Source organism: Schistocerca gregaria, chromosome 1 (genome assembly GCF_023897955.1).
Source record: "Schistocerca gregaria isolate iqSchGreg1 chromosome 1, iqSchGreg1.2, whole genome shotgun sequence".
Classification (NCBI taxonomy): Eukaryota; Metazoa; Arthropoda; class Insecta; order Orthoptera; family Acrididae; genus Schistocerca; species Schistocerca gregaria.
Window position 1 is genome coordinate 700,469,557 of NC_064920.1, and position 21,682 is coordinate 700,491,238.

Below are 21,682 nucleotides of genomic sequence, written 5' to 3' on the forward strand. Positions count from 1 at the left end.
TCCCGTATTCTGTACAGTCTCATTCACAAAAGCGTAAAATTTATGTTACATGGAACATATTTTTCTTTCTCAAGTGTAAGTCTACTGTTAATTAGCATCATTATGCGTATGCTGCAGGTCATTTGTTGTCTGTTTGATAATGAGTAATATGCTCCTGTATTGTCTAATTGTTTTATTGAGCAATAATTTTTTTTCAGGACATCTGACAATTATGTCACTGACTGGTGGCAAGAATTTATTTATCTCCGTGGACGATCACCCCTGGTTGTGAATTCAAATTATTATTGCATAGACACAATTTTGTTGAACCATACCAATCTACAATCAGCACGTGCAGCAACAGCAATTCACAATTTCCTTCAGTTTAGAAAACAGATTGATGATGAAACACTCCAACCGGTCAGTAAAATATAAAGTAACAGCAAATGTAATTGATGATGTTCAGTTGTTATTGCATCAGTTCCTTATTTGTTACTAAAAAAATTCATTTAAATGAAAGATTTAATACCTTTTCAAACAAAAATGTTTTTCTACATCTATTGAAAACAAATGGAAAGCAATGTTTGTGCCAACTTGTGTTATTGGGTAGTGACAAATCTTGTAAAATTTTAGCATGATAAATGCCATGCATTTCTGAAACTGGAATTTCTCTACAATCCAAAATTCCACAGCAAGAATTTATTTTGGATTTATTGGAAGACTGTTTAGCACAACACAGTCCCCATGATATAAACTGGATATTATATTTCGATATAATATTGTGGCATCCCTATACAGAGCAAATATTATGTGTAGTCAGAACTATGCAAAAATGGCAATACCCACGCCTGGTAAGGCTTCAGACCTGCCAGAGAATGACTAGTAGTTACACTACTGAGCACTATTTATAAGTTCCTTGAAATAATTCTATACAGTTGGATTAGTTTGTGGATCATTCAGAAACTTCCTGTTGAGCAATCTGGATGCTGACAAGGATAGAACTGTGCTGATCTAGTCTTAATGAAAAAAAAAAATTGTTGAAGCAGAATAGCATTGAAGCAGAAAACATCAGTTGCTTTCATTGACCTAAGTGCAGCATATGTCATGGTTTGGAGTCATGGACTGCTTTATATTTATTTCAAATTGTTCCATGCAGATGGACAAAAATTCAAATTTACAACATTTTAACTGGATGGATATTTCCTGTAACTACAGAAAAATACACTAGCTGTCCAAAAGTATTGAATAATAGCTTTCTACAGGGATCCATCCTTGCTCTTCTCTTCTTGAATTTAGATATATCTTATACTTCTCCAACACAGTTCAAAAAGTTTGGCTATGTAGACAACTGTGTGATAGTTACCCATCTACCCAACACAAAACCTCCAAAACATCTGAAGAAATCCTAAATTCTGATCTAGACATCTTATGTCAGTATTTTAATAAATGCAGGTTAGAAGCAAATTAAAATAAACAGAAGTTTCATGTTCTCATATATCCAGCAGATTGGCATGCAGAGCTCTTGGTCTGTTTTGATAGAGACAGAAATTCATCATAACATACATCCAAAATATCTTGGGGGTCACATTAGATGGGACACCTTCTGTAAGGAGCACCTGACATGAACATCCGTTAAGCTCAAAAGCAGAAACAGCATTCCATAAACTCTATGGTAGTAGTTGGGGATCATCAGCAGACACTCATTGAGTATCAACACTGATTAGTATACTCAACAGCAGACATATGTGTACCTCCCCAGCTAAATAGTCCATATATAAAATATATATATGTACAACTTAATAAAGCCAATGGGTCAATATGATCTATTCCCATGTACTGGTTGCCTGTCTTGAGCCACATTCAATCTCCTGATATCAAATGGAAGAGCACATTGAAATGTGAATACAGGAAGACTGCTGGTAACTCTGACCTTACAATATCCAATGATGTATTCCCTGCAGAGTGAAAAAGAATAAGGCCAAGACATCCTACTCTTATCAAAGTCAGGGATCTTAACAGAAACTGAATTCAGTGCCATCAGTGAATGGAAACAAGGTTGGCAACAAAACTGTTCTCCACAATGTATAAAACTGCCCTGTATCCAGAAGAAACCCCCTAGATTTGACCAGCCTCAGGCAATTTGAACTGCACTAAACCATATTGGAAAGGGCCATGGAAGATGTGTAGACATTCTTCACAAGTGGGGAAATCTTTATCACCATTTTGTGACTGTGGCATGGAACAATAAATAGTTGCTCATGTTGTATCAACATTTCTGCACATGCCTACAAGGATCTTTTTGATTTCATGACAGTAATGAGTAGTGGAATATTTATTTATTTTATTTAGCGTATGTTGCTACACACATGGTTTACACTTATTACATTATGAAATTATATCATAAAATACACTATAGAATACGTAAGTGAAGGATACATAATCAGATAAAATGTAATACATAAACACAATAAACATTAACATCACAGCAAATATTTTGCGCTACACAAGTCTTCAAATTCTGACGTCCAAATTGGCAATCCATTCGAGGCAGGGCGGTGTGGCATTGAAGAAGTCAGCCCGACTACCCTGGTAGGCTCTTAATTCACAGTCATGGGCAATGTGCTTTATTGTTTGATTAGGTGCCCCACAGTCACAGCTAGGGCTGGGAAGCTTTCCCCACTTGTGTAGATTGTGTGCACATAGTCCATGTCCTGTTTGGATTCTGTTAAGGCTTTTCCGTAGCTGTTGTGGAAGTTCGAAGCCCTTAGGTTTCTGTGATGAACCGATTAGTTCGTGGTTGGCATGGGAGGCATTATCACTCCAGCTCTCGTGCCATTTAGTATCCATGCTGAAGTTGTCAGCTGACAGTTGTTTGGTCAGTCTTAAAGGGGGATTTCTGGAGTGGGGTCGTGTTCTTTCCAAAGTTGGGACATCTTCATGGATAGAAAGTAGGGGGTTATTCATTATTTTTGTGTATTCCTTCATCAGAGCTTCCTGTCTTTGTAAGGGGGGTGGAGCTATATGACTAAGTGTTGGAAGCCAAAATAGTGGGGTAGTCTTTATGCATCCAATTATGGTTCTCATAGCAGTGTTGAGCTGGGTATCCACATTATTTGTATGCTTGCAGGTTAACCAATGCTGGTGCACAGTACTTGACTGCAGAGTACACTAAGGCGAGTGCAGAGGTTCGTAGTGTGTCTGCTGGTGCTCCCCAGTTAATGCTGCAGAGCCTCTGAATGAGGTTGTTCTGTGAGCTTATTTTATTGGATACATTTCTCCAGGTGCCTTTTGAAGGATAATATCCTAACTAAAGTGACCCCCATATACTTTGGATATGGCTGATATTGCAGTTGACTGTTATTCATATGAACCTTCAGCTCATATCCCGCCATTCTGTTGTTCAAATGAAAACAGCTGACTTCAGTCTTGGTGGGATTTGGTATTAGCCTCAATTTGGTGAAATACTCATGCATTTTGTTTAGGCCAGTTGTGAGGATGTTTTCATTGTCTTCAAACTGCTTGCTTTGGATAGCTAGGGCCATATCATCAGCATAGCTGAACTTCCTTGAGGTGGTTTCAGGCAGGTCAGAGATGTAAAGATTAAAGAGCGTTGGTGCTAAAACTAATCCTTGAGGCAGTCTATTATTCAGTTTCCTCTGTTTGCTTATGTCATTACCCTGCATCACCTGGAAGTATCTATCTGAAAGCATGTTGTTAAGTTTCAGTGTCATAGGGCAGGTGATTACTTTTATCAGTTTGTGTAGAAGTCCTTCCTTCCTTTCAGTGTCATAGGCAGCTGTTAGGTCTATGAAAGCTACCAAAGTCTTTATTTGGTTTTGAAAACCTGCTTCAATATATGTCGTTAGGCTTAGAACCTGGTCTGTGCAGCTCCTATTGGGTCTGAAACCTGCCTGCTCTAGTGGGATGACTTCTAAGATTCGTGGGCCCAGCCTGTTGAGGAGTAACAGTTCCAGAAGTTTGTAGCAGCAGCTGAGAAGAGCGATAGGGCAGTAACTTTCGGCTTTATCTGATGGTTTGTTTAGTTTCAGCACAGCAATTACTTTAGTAATTTTAAAAGCTTTTGGCAGACAGCCCGATGTTAGTATGCATGAGTAAAACTTGGTCAGCCATTTCTTCATTTCCTTCCCACATCGAGTCAGGAATTCAGGGTGCATTCCATCATAACTAAGTGCCTTACCCATCTTCTAGTTCTTCAGTTGTGAAGCTCCGAGAGTACTCAGTTTCTTGAGGAGTTGTTCACTGTATGTTTCTGTATCCCCTTTTTACTTTTTGTGTGTGGTGTTTGTCTAGTGGTGCTCTAGATAGAGATACAATTCGACTTTCTATCTGGTCTGGCAGAACTGTATGAGCTACTTTGATTGGTGCTTTACTTCTCCCCAGCTTCTTTAGTAATCTCCAAGCTTTTCTGCTTGACTTCTTAAAATCCATTTCAGCAGTTGTCTTAATCCATCTATTTCTTTGACCCTCATCCAGTGTCTGTAGCAGTTCATTTGCTACTTTTGTATCACCATGTTTTATGTATATTTCAAAAAGTTTCTCACAATCTTTGTTCCAGCCCGGAATGTATTCCTTGCGGTACCCATGTGGCATACACTTTTTTGCTGTTGCAATCACTGCACCTACAAATCTGTTGTAATTTTTGCTGGGATCCATCTTACAGGATCCAGTGGAATAAAATGCATAAAAGACCTTGGTATTCGACCCATAACTGTTGTCATTTCCATTATTTTATGATGGTTACTTGCATTTAAATGTTGACTTATAGTATTTTAGTGATATGTGTGCCATATGATAAATAATAAGTATTATAAATATGTCAGATATTTGCTGTATGAAATTATCTTTCATTTAGAGAATTCTTGCCTTAAATGCAACGTGTTCTTTGGAATATTTTATAATAATTTGTTATTGATGATTATACACCATCTAAAGTGGTTGTTTTGAGTAAATATGTAAATGCACTGATAATGATTCTTATATCTCAGTCCATATTGGTTATTTTAGTGTATATATTTTAAATTTTACAGATAATTATACAAGGCCTAATTCCTCTCTGTTCATGGCAGTACAGTAGAATTTTCAATACAACTAGGATTCCTGGTGATGAAGCTGATGTAACTATGCATTACAAAGACTCAGATCATATTGCAGTTTATCACAAGGGACGTTACTTCAAAGTTATTGTTTGTTATCATGGAAGAATTTTAAAATCATGTGAAATAGAACAGTAAGTATCATGTATCTTATTATTTTCCTCATGCTTTTTCATGTATTAGTTTTCAATCTAATGTGTTTCAGTAAATAAATTCTTTTAAACGACTTCTATAACCTCTTGTGAAACTGTTAGAGAAAAATCATGGCAGTTACTAAGTAAGATGGAAGAGAAGCTATTATAACTTTCTTTACCAATGTAAATGATTCACCTCTGCATTTGTGAGGGGAGCAGTACAGTAGTTAAGCTTAAAGCTTTAAGCAAAGTATAGTCTCAAGGAAGGGTGTAAATTCTGTCAGTTGCATTTGCAAGCATTTCTGGAAAGTGAACTAAATAGATAACAGGTCAGTTAGCTAGTTTCATGTTCCAGGGATCATTTGCAAGGTAAATCATAATGATATGGAACGAGTCATTTTGTAATAGAATAACAAGTTTATTTGTGAATATGGTTACATACTTGTCCTTTTTTACAGAATGTACAGATGTGAGTTAGTAATTACTACCCATCAGCTTTTGTAAAATACAATAATAGAAATTCTTCATTGGAATAGTAGTTGTCAAGAGAAACTTTTTCAGTTGACAAATTTTAGTTTGTCATCTATCAGAGAGGTTATATCATTGAGAAAGTGATCAAAATTTGTTTGCTGCATCGTGCACCCCTTTTTGCGCTAAATACACCCAGAATGTGGGTTAATGAATGTCTTTTTTTTTTCTTCTGATTTTTGTAACTTAAGTACATCATTGTTTCTTTTAAACTCAGTGAATTATATGCAACAAACTTCACAATATATACTGTAAAGGAATAGTCAGCGTGCCTAACACCTTAAGCAGGTGTCTACAAGATGATGGTGGGTGAGCATGTTTTTGAGCAACAAACATTTTTTTGAAACTTCCTGGCAGATTAAAACTGTGTGCCCGACTGAGACTCGAGCTCGGGACCTTTGCCTTTCGCGGGCAAGTGCTCTACCAACTGATCTACCAAAGCACAACTCATGCCTGGTACTCACAGCTTTACTTCTGCCAGTATCTTGTCTCCTACCATCCAAACTTTACAGAAGTTTTAATCTGCCAGGAAGTTTTATATCAGCACACACTCCACTGCAGAGTGATAAATCTCATTCTGGAAACATTATTTTGCTAAAGATGAGTTAGCCCAGAACATTATTGTATGAGACTTTATTGAATATGCAAAATATGTCAACTTACTCATTTATCTCTCCACAAAATTTGCAAAGATCCTGTGTACAAATGAAACTAAAATAAGTTTTTTTAAGAGTTCCAAAATGTGCCTTTTCCAGTCTAAATTCTAATTAGTATAGATGCCTAAAATTTTTGAAGTTTCCACCCTCCTCATTATTTCCTTGCCATGTGTTACATTTTCCATTGGTGTAGTACCTCTAGATGGGCAGAACTGAAACTGAGAGGGATACCATTTGCAGAAGACCAGTCAACGATATCTTTAAGAAGATTGTTTATCAGTTCTTTTGTTGCTGATTGTATGTTTGTTTGGGTTGATTACGATACTAGTGTGGCAGTTGAGTACATGTGGATACAACATAAATGAGGTACAACATTGTATGGAAGACTTAGTGTGAAATACTGAAGGGAAGATGAGAGTGGCGTCGGTGACTGTGGAAGCAGTTAGTTAGTTACTTTCATGCTCTGTGTTTCATTTTGCACAATAAATTGCCATGATGTGGAATGAGTCATTTGACATTCATACTGTAAATTAATTCATACTTCTATTAGTACTCTACACATCACCGTATAACTACATACCCCTGCCCCTGTAATGAAAACAAGATATACACACTGAGTTAGCAATTCCTACCCATCATCTTTTACATACTACAAACATAGAAATTCTTCTACAGAATTGAAGGAGTTGTCAAGGAGAAACTTTTTCAATTTATTTTCAAATTTTACCTTGCTGTCTGTTAGACATTTTGTGCCACTGTGTAAGTGGTCATAATTTTTTGTTGCAGCTTTGTGCACCCCTTTCTGTGCTGAAGACAACCTTAATGTTAAGTTATGAATGTCATTTTTTCTTCTATTATTGTAATTATGCACCTCATCATTCCTTTTGAACTGTAGTGGATTATTTACAACAAACTTCATGAGGGAATTTGCTATGATTCGAAGTGCAAATGTGGCTGAACTAAATTGTTTTAGGAGTTCAAAAATGTCCCTATGCATTATTTCATCACCATGTGTTACACTTATCACTGGTTCTGTACCCCTAGAGGTGCAGAACTGAATATGACATGTCTTTGTCAAATTCAGGGTGAGACCATTCACAGAAAACCAGTCAATGATACTTTTAAGAACATTGTTCACCATTTCTTCAATTTTTGTGTGTATACTGGGAATGATTACAATACTGGTATCATCTGCAAAAAGAACTAATTCTGCTTGTTGCACATTAGATGGTAGATCATTTACCTATATGGGAAACAGTAATACACCTAAGATTGAGCCTCGTGGAATCTCATACATGATTTCTCCCCAGTCAGAATTATGTTTCTGGATACTGTTGGTTGAGTTACTACTAAGTACAACTTTCTGCCTTCTTTTGGTTAGATATGACATGGTCCATTGGTTGGCTATACCATCAGTCCCATAATACTTCAATTTATCTAGGAATATACTATGATTCACACAATCAAATGCCTTGAATAGGTCACAGAAAATACCTACTGGTGCTCTTTTGTTATTTAATGCTTGTAATATCTGGTGTGTGGCCGTGTAATGGCATTCTTAGTAGAGCAACACTTCTGAAATCCATACTGTGATTTGCTGAGGGTATTATTGTTGTCAAAGTAAGATACTATTCTAGAATACATCACCTTCTCAAAAAGTTTGAAAAATGATGTCAGTTGTGAAGTAGATTGATAGTTACTGACCTCTCTCTTATCACCCTTTTGTTTCAGAGGGGTTTAACAACAGCATATTTTAGTCTCTCTGGAAAAATGCCTTGAGTTAGTAATGCATTACATATTTTGGATAATACCAGACTTATTATATGTGAACAAATCTTCTATGATTGGGTGTCCTGTCTCTTGCTTCATTATATAACATATTGCATAAACTCTGTTGTCTGATGTACTGATTTCTGACGTTATGTGCATGTTTCTTGATTTTTTAATAACCTTTCTTAGTAATTTTGAGTAGCTTTTGTAATGTGCAACTACTGCAGGGTCTCTACTTGTTCTTGCCAAAAGATACATTTCCCTCTTCTTTCACTAGGTACTTTAACCCCCTTAGTAATGCGTGGTTTTTTATACAGCTGTTTAATGTTCTTTCTGATTAGCCTATGTGGAAATCTGTTTTCAAATATGATATGAATTTATCATGAAATAGATTAAATTTTATATTGGCACTTGGTTCTTTATAAATTTAATCCCAGGTTGTTTCTTGTAAACTAATCTTAAAAAATTTGCCCAGTTGTCATTAATGATTCTAACTGACTTCCACTGAGGTGTAGCCACACAGTTAGGCACTATGTCATTCATACTGATGAACTGTGCATCATGATCAGAGAGAGCATTTCTTACTGGGTGAACAGTTATTTTCTTGCTTTGGGCTTCATCAAAGAAAACATTATCAGTTAGGGACCTACTTTCTTTTTTGCACCTGTGTTAGAAAGTTAACTACTGAGAGCAAATTGTAGGACCCAAATACGATTTCCAGATAATTTTTTCTAACAGAATCCTGTAGAAAATCTACATTGAAGTCAACACAGACTATTAACTGCTTGCTGATGTCTGACAGGCGGCACAGTAAGAAATCCAGGTTCTTCATAAATAAATCAAAATTTCACAGTATACTGTTACAATTAAAAGTGAACTGTTTTTCAGCATTAATTCACAAGAGCTCACTTCTGTGTGCTGATCACTACAAAATCTACTTGTGTCAGTGATTTTGAACTTGTTTTCTGTCTTTATATATGCAACAACTCCTCCTTTTTCCATATTTGTTCTGCATGAGTAAGTTGCTAGACTGTAATCTTTTATACATAACTTATCTCACCCTGTGGTTATCTGGTGCTCAGACAGGCACGTGATGTTTATGTCTCCCTCTAGATTTTGCAAGCAAGCAAGAAGCTCTGCTACTGTATTACTTAATCCACTAATATTTTGGTGGAATAAGCTAACCTCACTTTTCTGTGCATTCTTATGGGGCTTTTCCATTATAGTGACTTCTTTTGAAACAGGATGCCCCAAAACTTGATTCTAACCTAAAAAAGGTGCCCCACTGACATCAGTAACCACAGGGATCTTGCATTGTGTGATGGTCTCCCCCCCCCCCCCCCTTTCCTGTACATTTACTCCAAGAAGTTCAGCCAACCTATCTTTCCCTCTCCTATTCGGATACAGACCCTGTCTAGTATAACCCCATCTCCCAATTGTAGCAACGGGCACTGCACTCATATGAGAATTCATTTCAGTCACCAGTAACCTGCTCAACTCAGAGTTAACATGACTTACAGCAGTATTAACTCATGGCTGGTCACGGCACTGCAGGACCTCCATGAAACTCACATTTGTGTGTGTAGTAGGCACATGATTGGTTGCACCAGGGCTGGTACGTTCATGAGACACAAGTAAGCCATTTATAGAAGAGATGTTGCATAGATGCACATGTACAGTCATGCCATGGTTCACACCTCTGCATGACATGACAGTATCATCTCTCAATGTGCAGTACCATCTCTCAATGTGATGATGTGCAGATGAGCATGACTGGTCGTGCCATAGTTGGAACTTTTGCAAGACATGACTGGACCATTTCTGGAAGTCACAGTGGATGTGGAATGAGCGCTGAGTATGTGGTGTCATGATAGTTGACATGGCAAGTGTCTGGTGCATCAACAAAGGATGTCAGTGGTAGGATTGAAGAGATAAGGGATGGCTGTTGGTGGCAAATGTTGGCATGCCAGGGAGACTTTGATCTGATGAAAGTGATGGCATATGTAGAGTGCAGTGTGAGTGATGTGAGTCGCTAATTTATTAGCTGGGGTGAACTTCGAAGAATGTGGGCAGCGCGGTGGACATCGGTGGTGGATTGGGACCTGTGCGGAGGCAGAAAGGATAATTACTGATCCGTTTTAGGCTATGGTTGACATTGGTTTACACAGAGATGTCATCACAGAGTCTGGCATTGCTATGGTGATCTCTTGTTGGGAAGAGGTGCTGAAGTTGTCTGTGGCAGTTGAGGGTGAACTATGCAGTTGAAAGTGGCAAATTCTTGGTGTGGCATTGTAGAGCACTGTCAGTATGTGTAGATGTGTTGAAGTTGATTGTGAAACAAGGTGGATGTAACCAGTGGGTGTGGTATTGTCATGTGAGGATCAGCAGCGGTCAATGTTTGGGCTGAGTGGCAGTGAGTTGTATGCAAGAGATGTGGTATGCGAGAGATGTAGTGACTATGTGCTGTACAGCTTGAGGGCAGTTCCTGGTGATGCCAGGGGTGGGGCAGCCTGGTGGTGAGGTAAAATGCTTTGTACCAATGTGTGTGTTTTATTGTGTGTCCAGGATTGTTGACAATGCAGATGCTGGTTGGAGCAGGGAGTGGGAATGATTGGACATTGGGTGTGCATGATTGGTCGGTGGGACTGGCGTCATGCCTGATGCGGCAATCCGTGTCAAAGTACAGGAGTGCAGCATGTTGTACAGCCAGCATGTCATTGAAGTGGTTATGAATTCCATCCATAGGCCCGGTTGTATAATGTGCTTAACAGAGAATATCCATAAGAGGTGTCGGGATGATAATAGTTGTAGGGTGCAGATCATGGATCAGTGCACTGAGATCAGCGAGCTGGAAGGTTTGTGCAATTGAAGTGCCATAGGTTCATCCATTATCAGTGGGCTGTCAAGTGGTAGTGAGTTAGGTCAAAATGTGGTTTGTTGGAGGTGATGAGGTAGGTTGTGTGATTGATAAAGCAGTGCTTGGAAGTGGGATGAGTGGAGATGGAAATCCCACAGTATACTCATTGGAGTCAAAGTCGATGAGAACATTGCATTCATGTGTGCAGTCAGAGCTGTGAAGACTGGTAGCAGTCAATTTCCATTGACTAAGAGAATATTTGCTGCTTTTTAGAGCATTTTGGTGACTAGAATAGTCTTCTTGGGTAGATGAACCTGTTGTGGGCACTGTTGAGAAGTCAGCTACTTCAACATGGACCTTATAGTGCATGAGGCATTTGTCATTGTGGCTGGAGCTTACTGTGCCAGGTGGTGGTGATGACACATGTTGCCTGGTGGTGGTAGAAGCGGTTCTGCCTAGGTGTGGTGTGGTCATCGGCATTCTGCGCCTACTCAATCTCAGTGTGCCTTATGGTGTTCTGTGCAGACTTGGTGGTGACTCAGGTGATGATTTTCTGCACAGGTACAAGTGAGTACAGCATGGGTGGCAAGGAGATGGCAGTTTGTTGATGTTGCACCAACAGGATGCAGTGATGTCAGAGTTGATAGCAGTGAGGCAAAGTTGGTCAGGCTTGGCCACTGCTTGGAAGTAAACACATTGATGCTGCAGCATAAGAGTGTCAACATTGTTGTCAACAATATAAATACATTGTCAGTATTTGATTGAATGTTCTTGATGTAATTGTTCATTTGTAATGCAAATCATCACAATTTAGTTGTTGACAATTGCAGATCAAGCTTGAAGTCATTCCAGGTAAAAGTGAGAACGTTTCAGATTTTTCCATGGCATAATGAGAATGTTCAGAATCCAGGCACCTGGCAGTATCAAAGGCAGGTCAAATAAATTCACATGTGGTGTGAAAGACACTGTGGCAAATTAACATGACTCTGAGTAGGCTGAATGTTGCAGTTCTGCAGTTTGATGGTGTTTTTGCTAGATGAGAACAGTGATGAGATGCCACAGCAAATTGTTTGTTGCTCTCGATTGTTTGGCTCCACAGTCATAAGTTGAAGCATTGTACTGGAGTATACCACTTGTACAATTGTTCACTGTAGGTGATTGAAGCGTTGGTTTAGAAACACTGCACTGTTCACAACAGGAACTGTTGACATGGCATGTGAATTTTGGCACATGGAGATTACTTGCAGATCACATTGTCATAGTGTAGAAACTATATCAGCATGAAAATTACATCATATGTGGTTGTTGCAAATTGTCAAGATCACCAGTGTGGAATAGGATATAAATGAGGTATGACATGGTACAGTAGACTTGCACTTTGTTGGACAAATATATAAACAGCTAAAAGACACACAACTGTTCACCATGGATGTCAAGAATGAAATGAAGCCTCTGGTCAAGTCACAGGTATTCTATTCCCATCATATAAGCAATGGATGTTGTAGTGGATGTCTCCACACTAATGTCATCTGCAAAATAAATTAACCCTGCTTATTGCCCATTACAAGGAAGCTAATTTATGTATATGAGGAACAACAGCAGACCTAAGATTGAGCCTAACGCCAAATGTGAATTCTCGCCACAGAGGAATCTCCCATGATTACACTGGTTCAATTACTAACTAACTTCCTTCATTCTTTTTGGTAAATATGACTCTATCCATTGGGTGGCTGTACCATCAATATAACAATATCTCAGTGTAGCTAGGATAATGTTGTGATTCACACAGTCAAATGCATTCAATATGTCACAGAAAATACCAACTAGTGCTCTTTTGCTGTATGAGACTGGGTTCCACCTGCTTTTTCAGTGCAAGTGCAATTATTTTTAATATTATTATCTTAACTGCAACAAGTTGTGAAGAACCTGTGTTCTGCAAAAACAGATGGAACTAAATCCTATTATCTGTCTGCAAATGTGGACACTTTATAGAGCATCACAAAGCATTGTGTGATCATTGTTAACAGATTATTTTCCTCATGAAGTAAGATTCTTGCCTACTTATTTAGATACTCTGGCTGTTCTCTTTGTTCCTCTAAATAAGAATAATAAAGGTAGATCAATATTGCAGAGTTATGGCTATGTTTTTCTTATTTCATTTTGCAGTTATTTTGTTAGACATAAGATCTAATAGGTAATTTGTGTTTGTTTTTAAAATACTGTTTAATAGATAACAAAGTGAAGTTTAAGTTTCTTTAAATACTGAGGTTGCTTACCTCATCTAAAAGCAATTTTAACTCCATATTGTTTATCTAGGCAGCTAATGCAGATACTGAATGACCAATCATCACCTTCTGCTGGTGAAGAGAAACTTGCAGCATTGACTGCAGGAGACCGCACTCATTGGTCAAAAACCAGGAAGAGATATTTTTCTGATGGTGTGAACAAATGCTCCTTAGATACAATAGAAAAAGCAGCATTTTTTGTCTCCCTAGATGAAGAGCCTCTTGAATATGATAAGGTAAACTGACCATTACAAGTTTATGTTGTAAGTGATGCTCCTGTGTATTCTGTTAGCTACTCTCTAACATTAAGGTACAAAAAAGTACAGAACATGGGTTTATATAGGTGCAAAAATATTGAAATGAGTCACAAATCAGATGACAGACCCACAAGTGGAGTTAAGGACTACCATATTATTGATAATGCTAAAACTGGGTAATCTTCATTGTAGTTTACTTTTAATCCACAGTCCATGTAAACAACCATGTTACAACTCATGCGACATGACTTGTGCTTTCATGACCAGATTCCTAGAATTGTGTAGCTGAGGATTGTCATGTAGCATGTTATACAGGGTACCTCAGAAATACTTTTACAAGTTTCTAATACAAAACCAAAAAATAATGTATAAACAGTGTCTGAAATATATCACCCAGTGCATCTTGAACAGTGTGATGGATATATACGGAAGGCCCATCAGGCAAAAATGACATGTGCTATTGTATTTGTAATGCCACATCCAGTAGATAGTCCTGAAGTTTGTTGTGAATAAAGATCTTGTAGACTGCAGCAATAAGATGTGCTGGAAGAACCTGTGGACTTATCAGACACTCACATACAATAGCGTTCCATGGATTAATCTTAAGCTGCTATTGGTGTCTGGCTTGAAAATTACAATGAGGATTTTTAACTGCTCATAAATGTTGGTTGTTCTGTCTCCTCCAAATTTTGCCCCATCTGCAAAAAGACTGAACATGTAAACAACTGGTCAGAGATTTGTATAACAAACCATTGTCAAAAGTTATGCTGTGGTTGGTGGTCAGCAAGAAACAGATGTTGTAAATACTGGATATGTTACATGTACAATAACTGCCTATGAAATACTTTCCATATTATTAAATGGAACACATGATATTCTAATGTGTGTGTTGATAACTGGATTTTTCTACTGATGCATATGAGTGAATCTGGGTCTACCTCCATCCATACTTTTTGATATTATGGATTCTGTCTTAATAATTGGACAATGGTCTGGAAACTCATTCTTTCTACAGCAGTCCTGTTCACAGTCATTCCCATTTAATTGCTCTACAGAAGTATAATTTTTTGTGTGTCCATGAATTGAATATGCTGCTATGGTTAAATGGAATATTTATGAGGACACTAGCATGTGGAATATGGAATGCTGAATAAAGTCTAACTTACCCGAAAACACATTGAAAATAAACTTTAATTAATAATTCCAAAACAAAGAATATTTGTGTTTATTATGTTTATATGGACTTTTTCCTTGTTTTTATGTGAGGAATCTGCTCCTTGAAATTTGTGAATTTTTTTAATGGTTAGAAATCATAATTCAATCACACCTCTATGCTTATGTCAAAAACAAGAAATTTATAGTTGCATCTTGATTATGGGCCTATTTTCAAGTAATTCCAAGAAGCCATTACGTGGAACCATAATTTCAAGCTTTAGAGAGTTCATAGCAAGTATGTAACCCAAAGTAGAGAGCTTTATGTAAAAATATTTTTGATATATCTTGCAGTCTTGTAATCCCTCTGGCATGAACCTCCATCTTTCACTTTCATTCACAGCTTTGACCTCTTGCCATTTTCCTGCCTCCAACATTCTTCCTTTTTCACTTTCCATGTCATTTGGATTGCAGCTCTCTCTCTCTCTCTCTCTCTCTCTCTCTCTCTCTCTCTCTCTCTCTTTCCCTCTCCCCCTCCCCCCTTTTCTTTCTTTCCCTCTGTGAGTGTGTGTGTGCGTGTGTGTGTGTACTCTGAAATGATGTGCTGTGATTTTAATGTTACAAATTTTCATTACACTTCAGGAAGATCCCAGCAAACTTGACAAGTTTGCTTGCAGTTTACTTCATGGCAAAGGCTATGACCGTTGGTTTGACAAATCAATTACTCTTTGTGTTGGGAGTAACGGACATGTAAGTAGTCAGATTCATACTTTCTCAAACTTAATTTTATACATTAAAGTGTCCTGTACTTAAACATCATGATAGATAAAACTGATGTGAATCTGATTGTAAAACAGGGTTTTTATAATTGAAGTTAAAGTTTCAAAACACTGTAGAGATAACACCACCAGTCAGAATCATGTCAAATTGAATTGGAATATTATTGGAGATGGGGGAAAATGTATGGAAGAAGGAAAAAAAAATATTAACAATAGATGGTGCTGTATGTGTGTGAATAAGTGAAACGTGTCAGGTGCACAACCCATTGAGCGGGTATAAACACACTGGATACACAGCTTTTCCTCATTTTGTGTCTGCAATGTTTACCATGACTGTCCCAATGCATGATCGCACTCTGCTTGTAGAGCTGAATTACAAGAATGCTGACTGTGCACAGGCTGCTCTGCAGAAGTTCCAGACACTGAAAGGTTTGAAAAAAGGCACTGGTCTGATGACTGCCATGCGTCTGGAGAAAATGATTCAGAAATTTGAAAAGATGGGTTGTTTTGGTGTGCAATCTGGTAGAGGAAGGAAACGAATTGATATGACATCAGTGGAAGCAGTGGCTACAGCAATGCAGGAGGAGGTGATTGGTGATGTGCAAAAATGTAATGCATGGAGAACTGCCTGAACATTGGACATACACATGAGCACAGTGCGTAAAATCGCACAAAACATCCTTCTTTGCTATCCATTCAAAATTATGCATGTGCATGAGTTGCTTCCTGTTGACCTGCCAGTGAGAAAGACCTTTGCTTTTGAATTTCTTGCTTGCATGGAAGAGGACAGTGATTGGCCTCGGAAGATTTTGTGGACAGACAAAGCCCACTTCCATCTGACAGGATATATCAATACAGAGAATTGTCGAATATGGGCAACAGAAAATCCATACGCAAATAAACCAGTATCACTTCATCCTGGGAAGGTCACTGTGTGGTGTGGATTTACGGCATCATTTATCATAGGGCCATATTTTTTCTAGGAGATGGATGCCTCCAATCTTGTTACCTGTACTGCAACTGGTAAGTGCTATATGTGTCTTTTGCACATTCGTGTCATTCCAGCTCCCCAAAAGTGTGGATGTGATCATTTTTATGTGAGATGGTGCACCTCTGCACATTGCAAATCCAGTTAAGCAGTGGCTGAAGTGCCATTTTGGAAATGCTAGAATTATCAGCCACCATTTCCCTACAGCCTGGCTGTCCGATCACCTGATCTTAATACATGTGACTTCTGGCTGTGGGGCAGTCTGGAAGTCATTGTGTTCAGTGTTCCAACTGCAAACTTAGCTGCATTGAAGGCATGCATTGCACAACACATTCTGAACGTGAACCCTGAAACACTTTGATCAGTTGTGGAACACACTGTTTCTCAATTTCAACTTGTTGCAGAAAATGGTGGACAGCATATTGAACATCCGATGTGATATGACCTTGCCATGATGGATGGGCTATCACACCTCTACACCCATGCAGACAGAGTAGACCAGTTTCTTTAACATCAAACATACACCCTAGGCACTGTTGTATGATTCATTTGTCATTTGTAGTTGACTACTATTAAATTATGATGTTTACAGCACCATCTATTGCTACATTTTGTAACTATTTGCTTTTCTTCTGCCATGCGTTTTCCTCCTTCTCCGATAATATTCCACTTTAATTTGACATCATTCTGATGGGTCGTGTTATTTCTACAGTGGTTTGAAAGTTTAACTTTAATTATGATCACCCTGTACTTGCCAGAAAACTGATGTACTGTAAGAAAAGTGATTCTGTACTGAGTTTATTGTGTATAAGACATATAAAATTTGTTGTGAGGCATTATGCTTAGCTTCAATGGGGGTGGTGAAAAGTTCTTAACTTTTGCTTAACCAGCTTAGCATTCTGTTATCTGTCTTAACTGCTACATGCTTAATCTGAATTCGTCTGTGCCCCTCACAAAATCTTTACATTTCTGATCATTTATACTCCAGTTATATGGGTAGATCACATAACTAATGATGAGGTATTGAATAGAATTGGGGAGAAGAGAAGTTTGTGGCACAACTTGACAAGAAGAAGAGGCTGGTTGGTAGGACGTGTTCTGAGGCATCAGGGGATCACAAATTTAGCATTGGAGGGCAACGTGGGGGGTAAACGTCGTAGAGGGAGACCAAGAGATGAATACACTAAGCAGATTCAGAAGGATGTAGGTTGCAGTAAGTACTGGGAGATGAAGAAGCTTGCACAGTATAGAGCAGCATGGAGAGCTGCATCAAACCAGTCAGGACTGAAGACCACAACAACAACAACATACTCCAGTTAGTGCATTACTATTTTACAGCAACACAGTTATTATGATGAATGCTGTAAACTCTCTATTTTTACAAGACAGATTAAAAGATGATGGAATGACAGTGGATTGTTGAAGTAGGAAATAAGAAGACAGAAAGGATGAAATGAACAGTCTGAGGAACACTACCATCTCCATATAAAACACATACTTGAAGTATTGGCATGATAATTTTCATTTTATTGTACACGGGCAAATACCACCTGTGAAAACACAATCAATCTAAACAGAACAGGAAGCTCTAAGAGCATGAGGAGCTCATGAAAAACTGCAGTTGTCACATATTGATTAGTTGATTATTTCACTCCAATGCAGTCACCCCTCCCCCTCCGTTCTCCCTCACATATGCAAAGTGCAAAGCATCTGATATATAGGGAAATGTTAACTTGATCTTGTGATCAGCTCATTATGTGGACAACTGGGTGGAATGAACACATAACTCAGTAGGTGTGACAGCTGGTTGGAGCCTGGAGGTCAGAATGTGTGCTGTTGGTAGGGGACAGTGTGACAGGAGTGTGAGGTGTTGGTTCGCTCATGTCATCATTACAGCATCAGAAATTGGTGATAAAACCCAAGCAGGCTTAACCCCACCCTGTGGAGACTTAAGTGTATTTTCTGTTTCAAACTATATCAATTGTGTGTTTATCTCTCTGTAGAACCACAAAGGGTCTGGAGTAGGGATATTGTAGCAGAGTGTGGTTGAGAGACTGGAATAGAAGGGAGAACTGATAGAGGTACTCAGGGTACCCTCTGCCACACACTGGTAGGTGGCTTGCGGAGTATGCATGTAGATGTAGATGTAGAAGTGTGACATAAGAACAGACTGCTAGTGCCTTCTGCATGACAAGAGGGTAAGATCCACGATGTGATTAAAGAGGTTGATGTATCCATGCTATGTGTTCTCACAATGCCAAATGGGAAAGCTGTGGCTCATCTGTCAGTGATGATGGGGCAAGGAAATCTGCTGGGATGTGCACAGGTTCACTGCAGGCCATCTCTGCTGACAAGCAACTGAGGTCTCCTCTGAAGGCTGTTCATAGACGTAGAAGACCCAGGGGTGAAGCACACTGTACTCGCATTCGGAAGGACGATGGTTCAATCCCGTCCCCGGCCATCCTGATTTAGGTTTTCCGTGATTTCCCTAAATCGTTTCAGGCAAATGCCGGGATGGTTCCTTTGAAAGGGCACGGCCGATTTCCTTCCCAATCCTTCCCTAACCCGAGCTTGCGCTCCGTCTCTAATGACCTCGTTCACGATGGGACGTTAAACACTAATCACCACCACCATCACCCAGGGGTGAAGCTTGAGTTCAGGTATCATTGTGGCACCCAACAGTTGGAGTGGTAGGTCAGTGGAGGAATCACTCAAAAACATATGAAGTTGGTAGCAGGTTCGAATCCTGCCTTGGGCACTGATGTCTGTGAAGTCCTTAGGTTAGTTAGATTTAAGTAGTTCTATGTTCTAGGAGACTGATGACCTCTGAAGTTAAGTCCCATAGTGCTCAGAGCCATTTGAACCAGTTGAACATTTGAAGTTGTTGATCGGAAGACTGAGTATGGGAGAGATCATTGTAGTTCAAACCCCGAATTAGGCTTCTGATGTGAGAAAAGTTCTCAGCTACAATGTTATCAGCACCATGAATGTGGCAGATATCAGTGATAAATTGGCAGACATATTTGACATGTCTAAATTGTTGTGAGAGCACGTGTGACTGATCTTTTGGAACACTGACATGATGGGTTTGTGGTCAGTGTAAATGGTGACAACCAACAAGGGAGCAGAAGTGTTGAATGCTCCAGTAGACTGCTAAAAGATCGCTGTCATAAGAGCTCCAACATATTTGGCATTTGACTGGGTTGCATGTTTTGAAGAATAGAGTCAGAGGAAGCCAATGTCCATTCATTTTTTGGTGTAGTGCTGAGCTGATAGCATATTGGTTGGTGTCAACAACTTAAGCTAAGTGGATGCCAGGAGAGGGCTGAGCAAGTGCCACGGCATTTATGAAGCTATCTTTCAAGTCCTTGGAAGCAGTTTCCATTTGTAGTGTCCACTGAAAGGGGTGCTTTCCTATTGTGTTATGGCCTGTCAGTGCATTTGTGATAGGTATTTTTGTTTTGGTGGATCGTGGGAAATGGTGATGGTGAAAATTAACCATGCTGAGGAAGTGCCTCAATTGTCAATAATTCTGTGGCCTTGGAAAGGCACATAAAGTACCCAACTTCCCAAGTTAGGGTGTGACATCATGTGCTGACACTAGACAGCTAAGGAAGGTTACCAAAGGTATACTGATGATGCAGTTGGTTCCATTTGGTGTATTTCTGTAGTCAGTTAATCTCAGTTGCACCATCCTTAAGTGCATTTTCAGTAAATAGTAGTGTGTCATTGAGGTAATTGAAACAAAAGGGAGGGCCCCTTAGAACCTCATCCAAAAAATGTTGCCATGTTTAGATCAAATTTTTGAGCCCAAAAGGCATAACCAAAATTCAAACAGTCAAAACTGTGTTATCACTGAGGTGAGGTTTAAGATATGTCATCATTTTCCATTAGAATCTGATTACATGCTTTTCGGCAAACTAACATGCTAAAAGCAGTTGACCTGCTAGACAATTTGTGAAGTCCTATATATTTGGTACTAGGTCACTATCTGAGGTTCTTTTTGCATTCAGCATCCAATAATTGCTGCAAGGACACCATTAACTGCCCTTCTTGCATACTAGATGGACTGGTGAAGACCATGGGCTGTCTGAATGGGGCATGACTCCATCCTGCAGCATCTCTTCAAAAATGGTCTCCTGTAGTCTCGTGTGTGTGTGTGTGTGTGTGTGTGTGTGTGTGTGTGTGCACCTTGTGTGACTTCACTGTCTGCTGTGTTTCTGAGAATGCAGTTACGTGGGAATCAGGGTTGCACTGTGAAGGTGTTTAGGCATTTCTAATATTTTGCAGACTGCTTTGTTATTCACATTCTGGCACCTTTAGAATATCTCCTAACACATTATCCTCCACACATATCCTGGTACTTTCATGCTTGGCTCTTGTGTAATGAGTCTGGATTGGAACTTGTGATGGCGGGACACCCACTGTGCCCTATGGTCCTTTGAGGCATAAATACCTAAGTTGTCCACCCTGTGACTGTTGTGTGTTGTTGAATGACCCTTTACACTGGACATAGTGTGACCATTGGCAGAACGTATCAGGCAAGCATTCTGTAAATCCACAGTCAAAGCACCCTGTGTAAGGAAATCTGTCCCCAAAACAGGTTATGTCATGTTAGTTAATACATATGTCCACTTTCAGTGATCAGTGGGACCAATGTCAAACACCAAAGTCTTGTGACAGCACATGCGTATGACAGCTTTGTTGACTGCCATTAATGTGGCTGTACTGGTTTGTTTGGCATCAGGGTAGTAGTTGGCCAGCTGTGAGCTGCAGTCTGATCCTGTGTTGATTAAAAACACTAAGCCTGAAGAATGGCCGGTCATGAACAGCCTCTGTGATATAATGGAATGTAGTCACACTGGAAGTGACAGCATTGAAGTTGTATCGCAGTTGTCAGTGTGGTGAGTAGCTCTACATGGCATGTGTATCATAGGGCAATGATGGTTCTTCTATGGTAGGTGCTGTGGATAGATGGCACAATCTGTTGTGCCTAAACCAGAACATGTTTGGTGTTTGAGTGTGACATGGTTTCATGCATTTCACAGTCTTGTGAACAAAACATCTGTGAAACCAGTAATTATCTGTCTGAGGCATATCATAACTACAAGATTAGGATGGAAGGGTGTGGTATACACATATGCTCTCTGCAGAAGTGATCCATAGTTGCAGTGTCTCTGCTT

The 21,682-nt window shown here is 39.2% G+C and overlaps 1 protein-coding gene across 1 annotated transcript in view; it reads left to right on the plus strand.

Moving 5' to 3' along the window:
• The window catches only part of LOC126268959 (carnitine O-palmitoyltransferase 1, liver isoform-like), a 180,382-nt gene that overhangs the window by 121,156 nt on the left and 37,544 nt on the right, over positions 1–21,682 (plus strand). The window contains exons 7-10 of the mRNA XM_049973958.1: positions 198–399; positions 5,028–5,227; positions 13,355–13,559; positions 15,375–15,482. Coding sequence (XP_049829915.1) covers positions 198–399; positions 5,028–5,227; positions 13,355–13,559; positions 15,375–15,482 — 715 coding nt within the window. The remainder of the gene's footprint in view (positions 1–197; positions 400–5,027; positions 5,228–13,354; positions 13,560–15,374; positions 15,483–21,682) is intronic.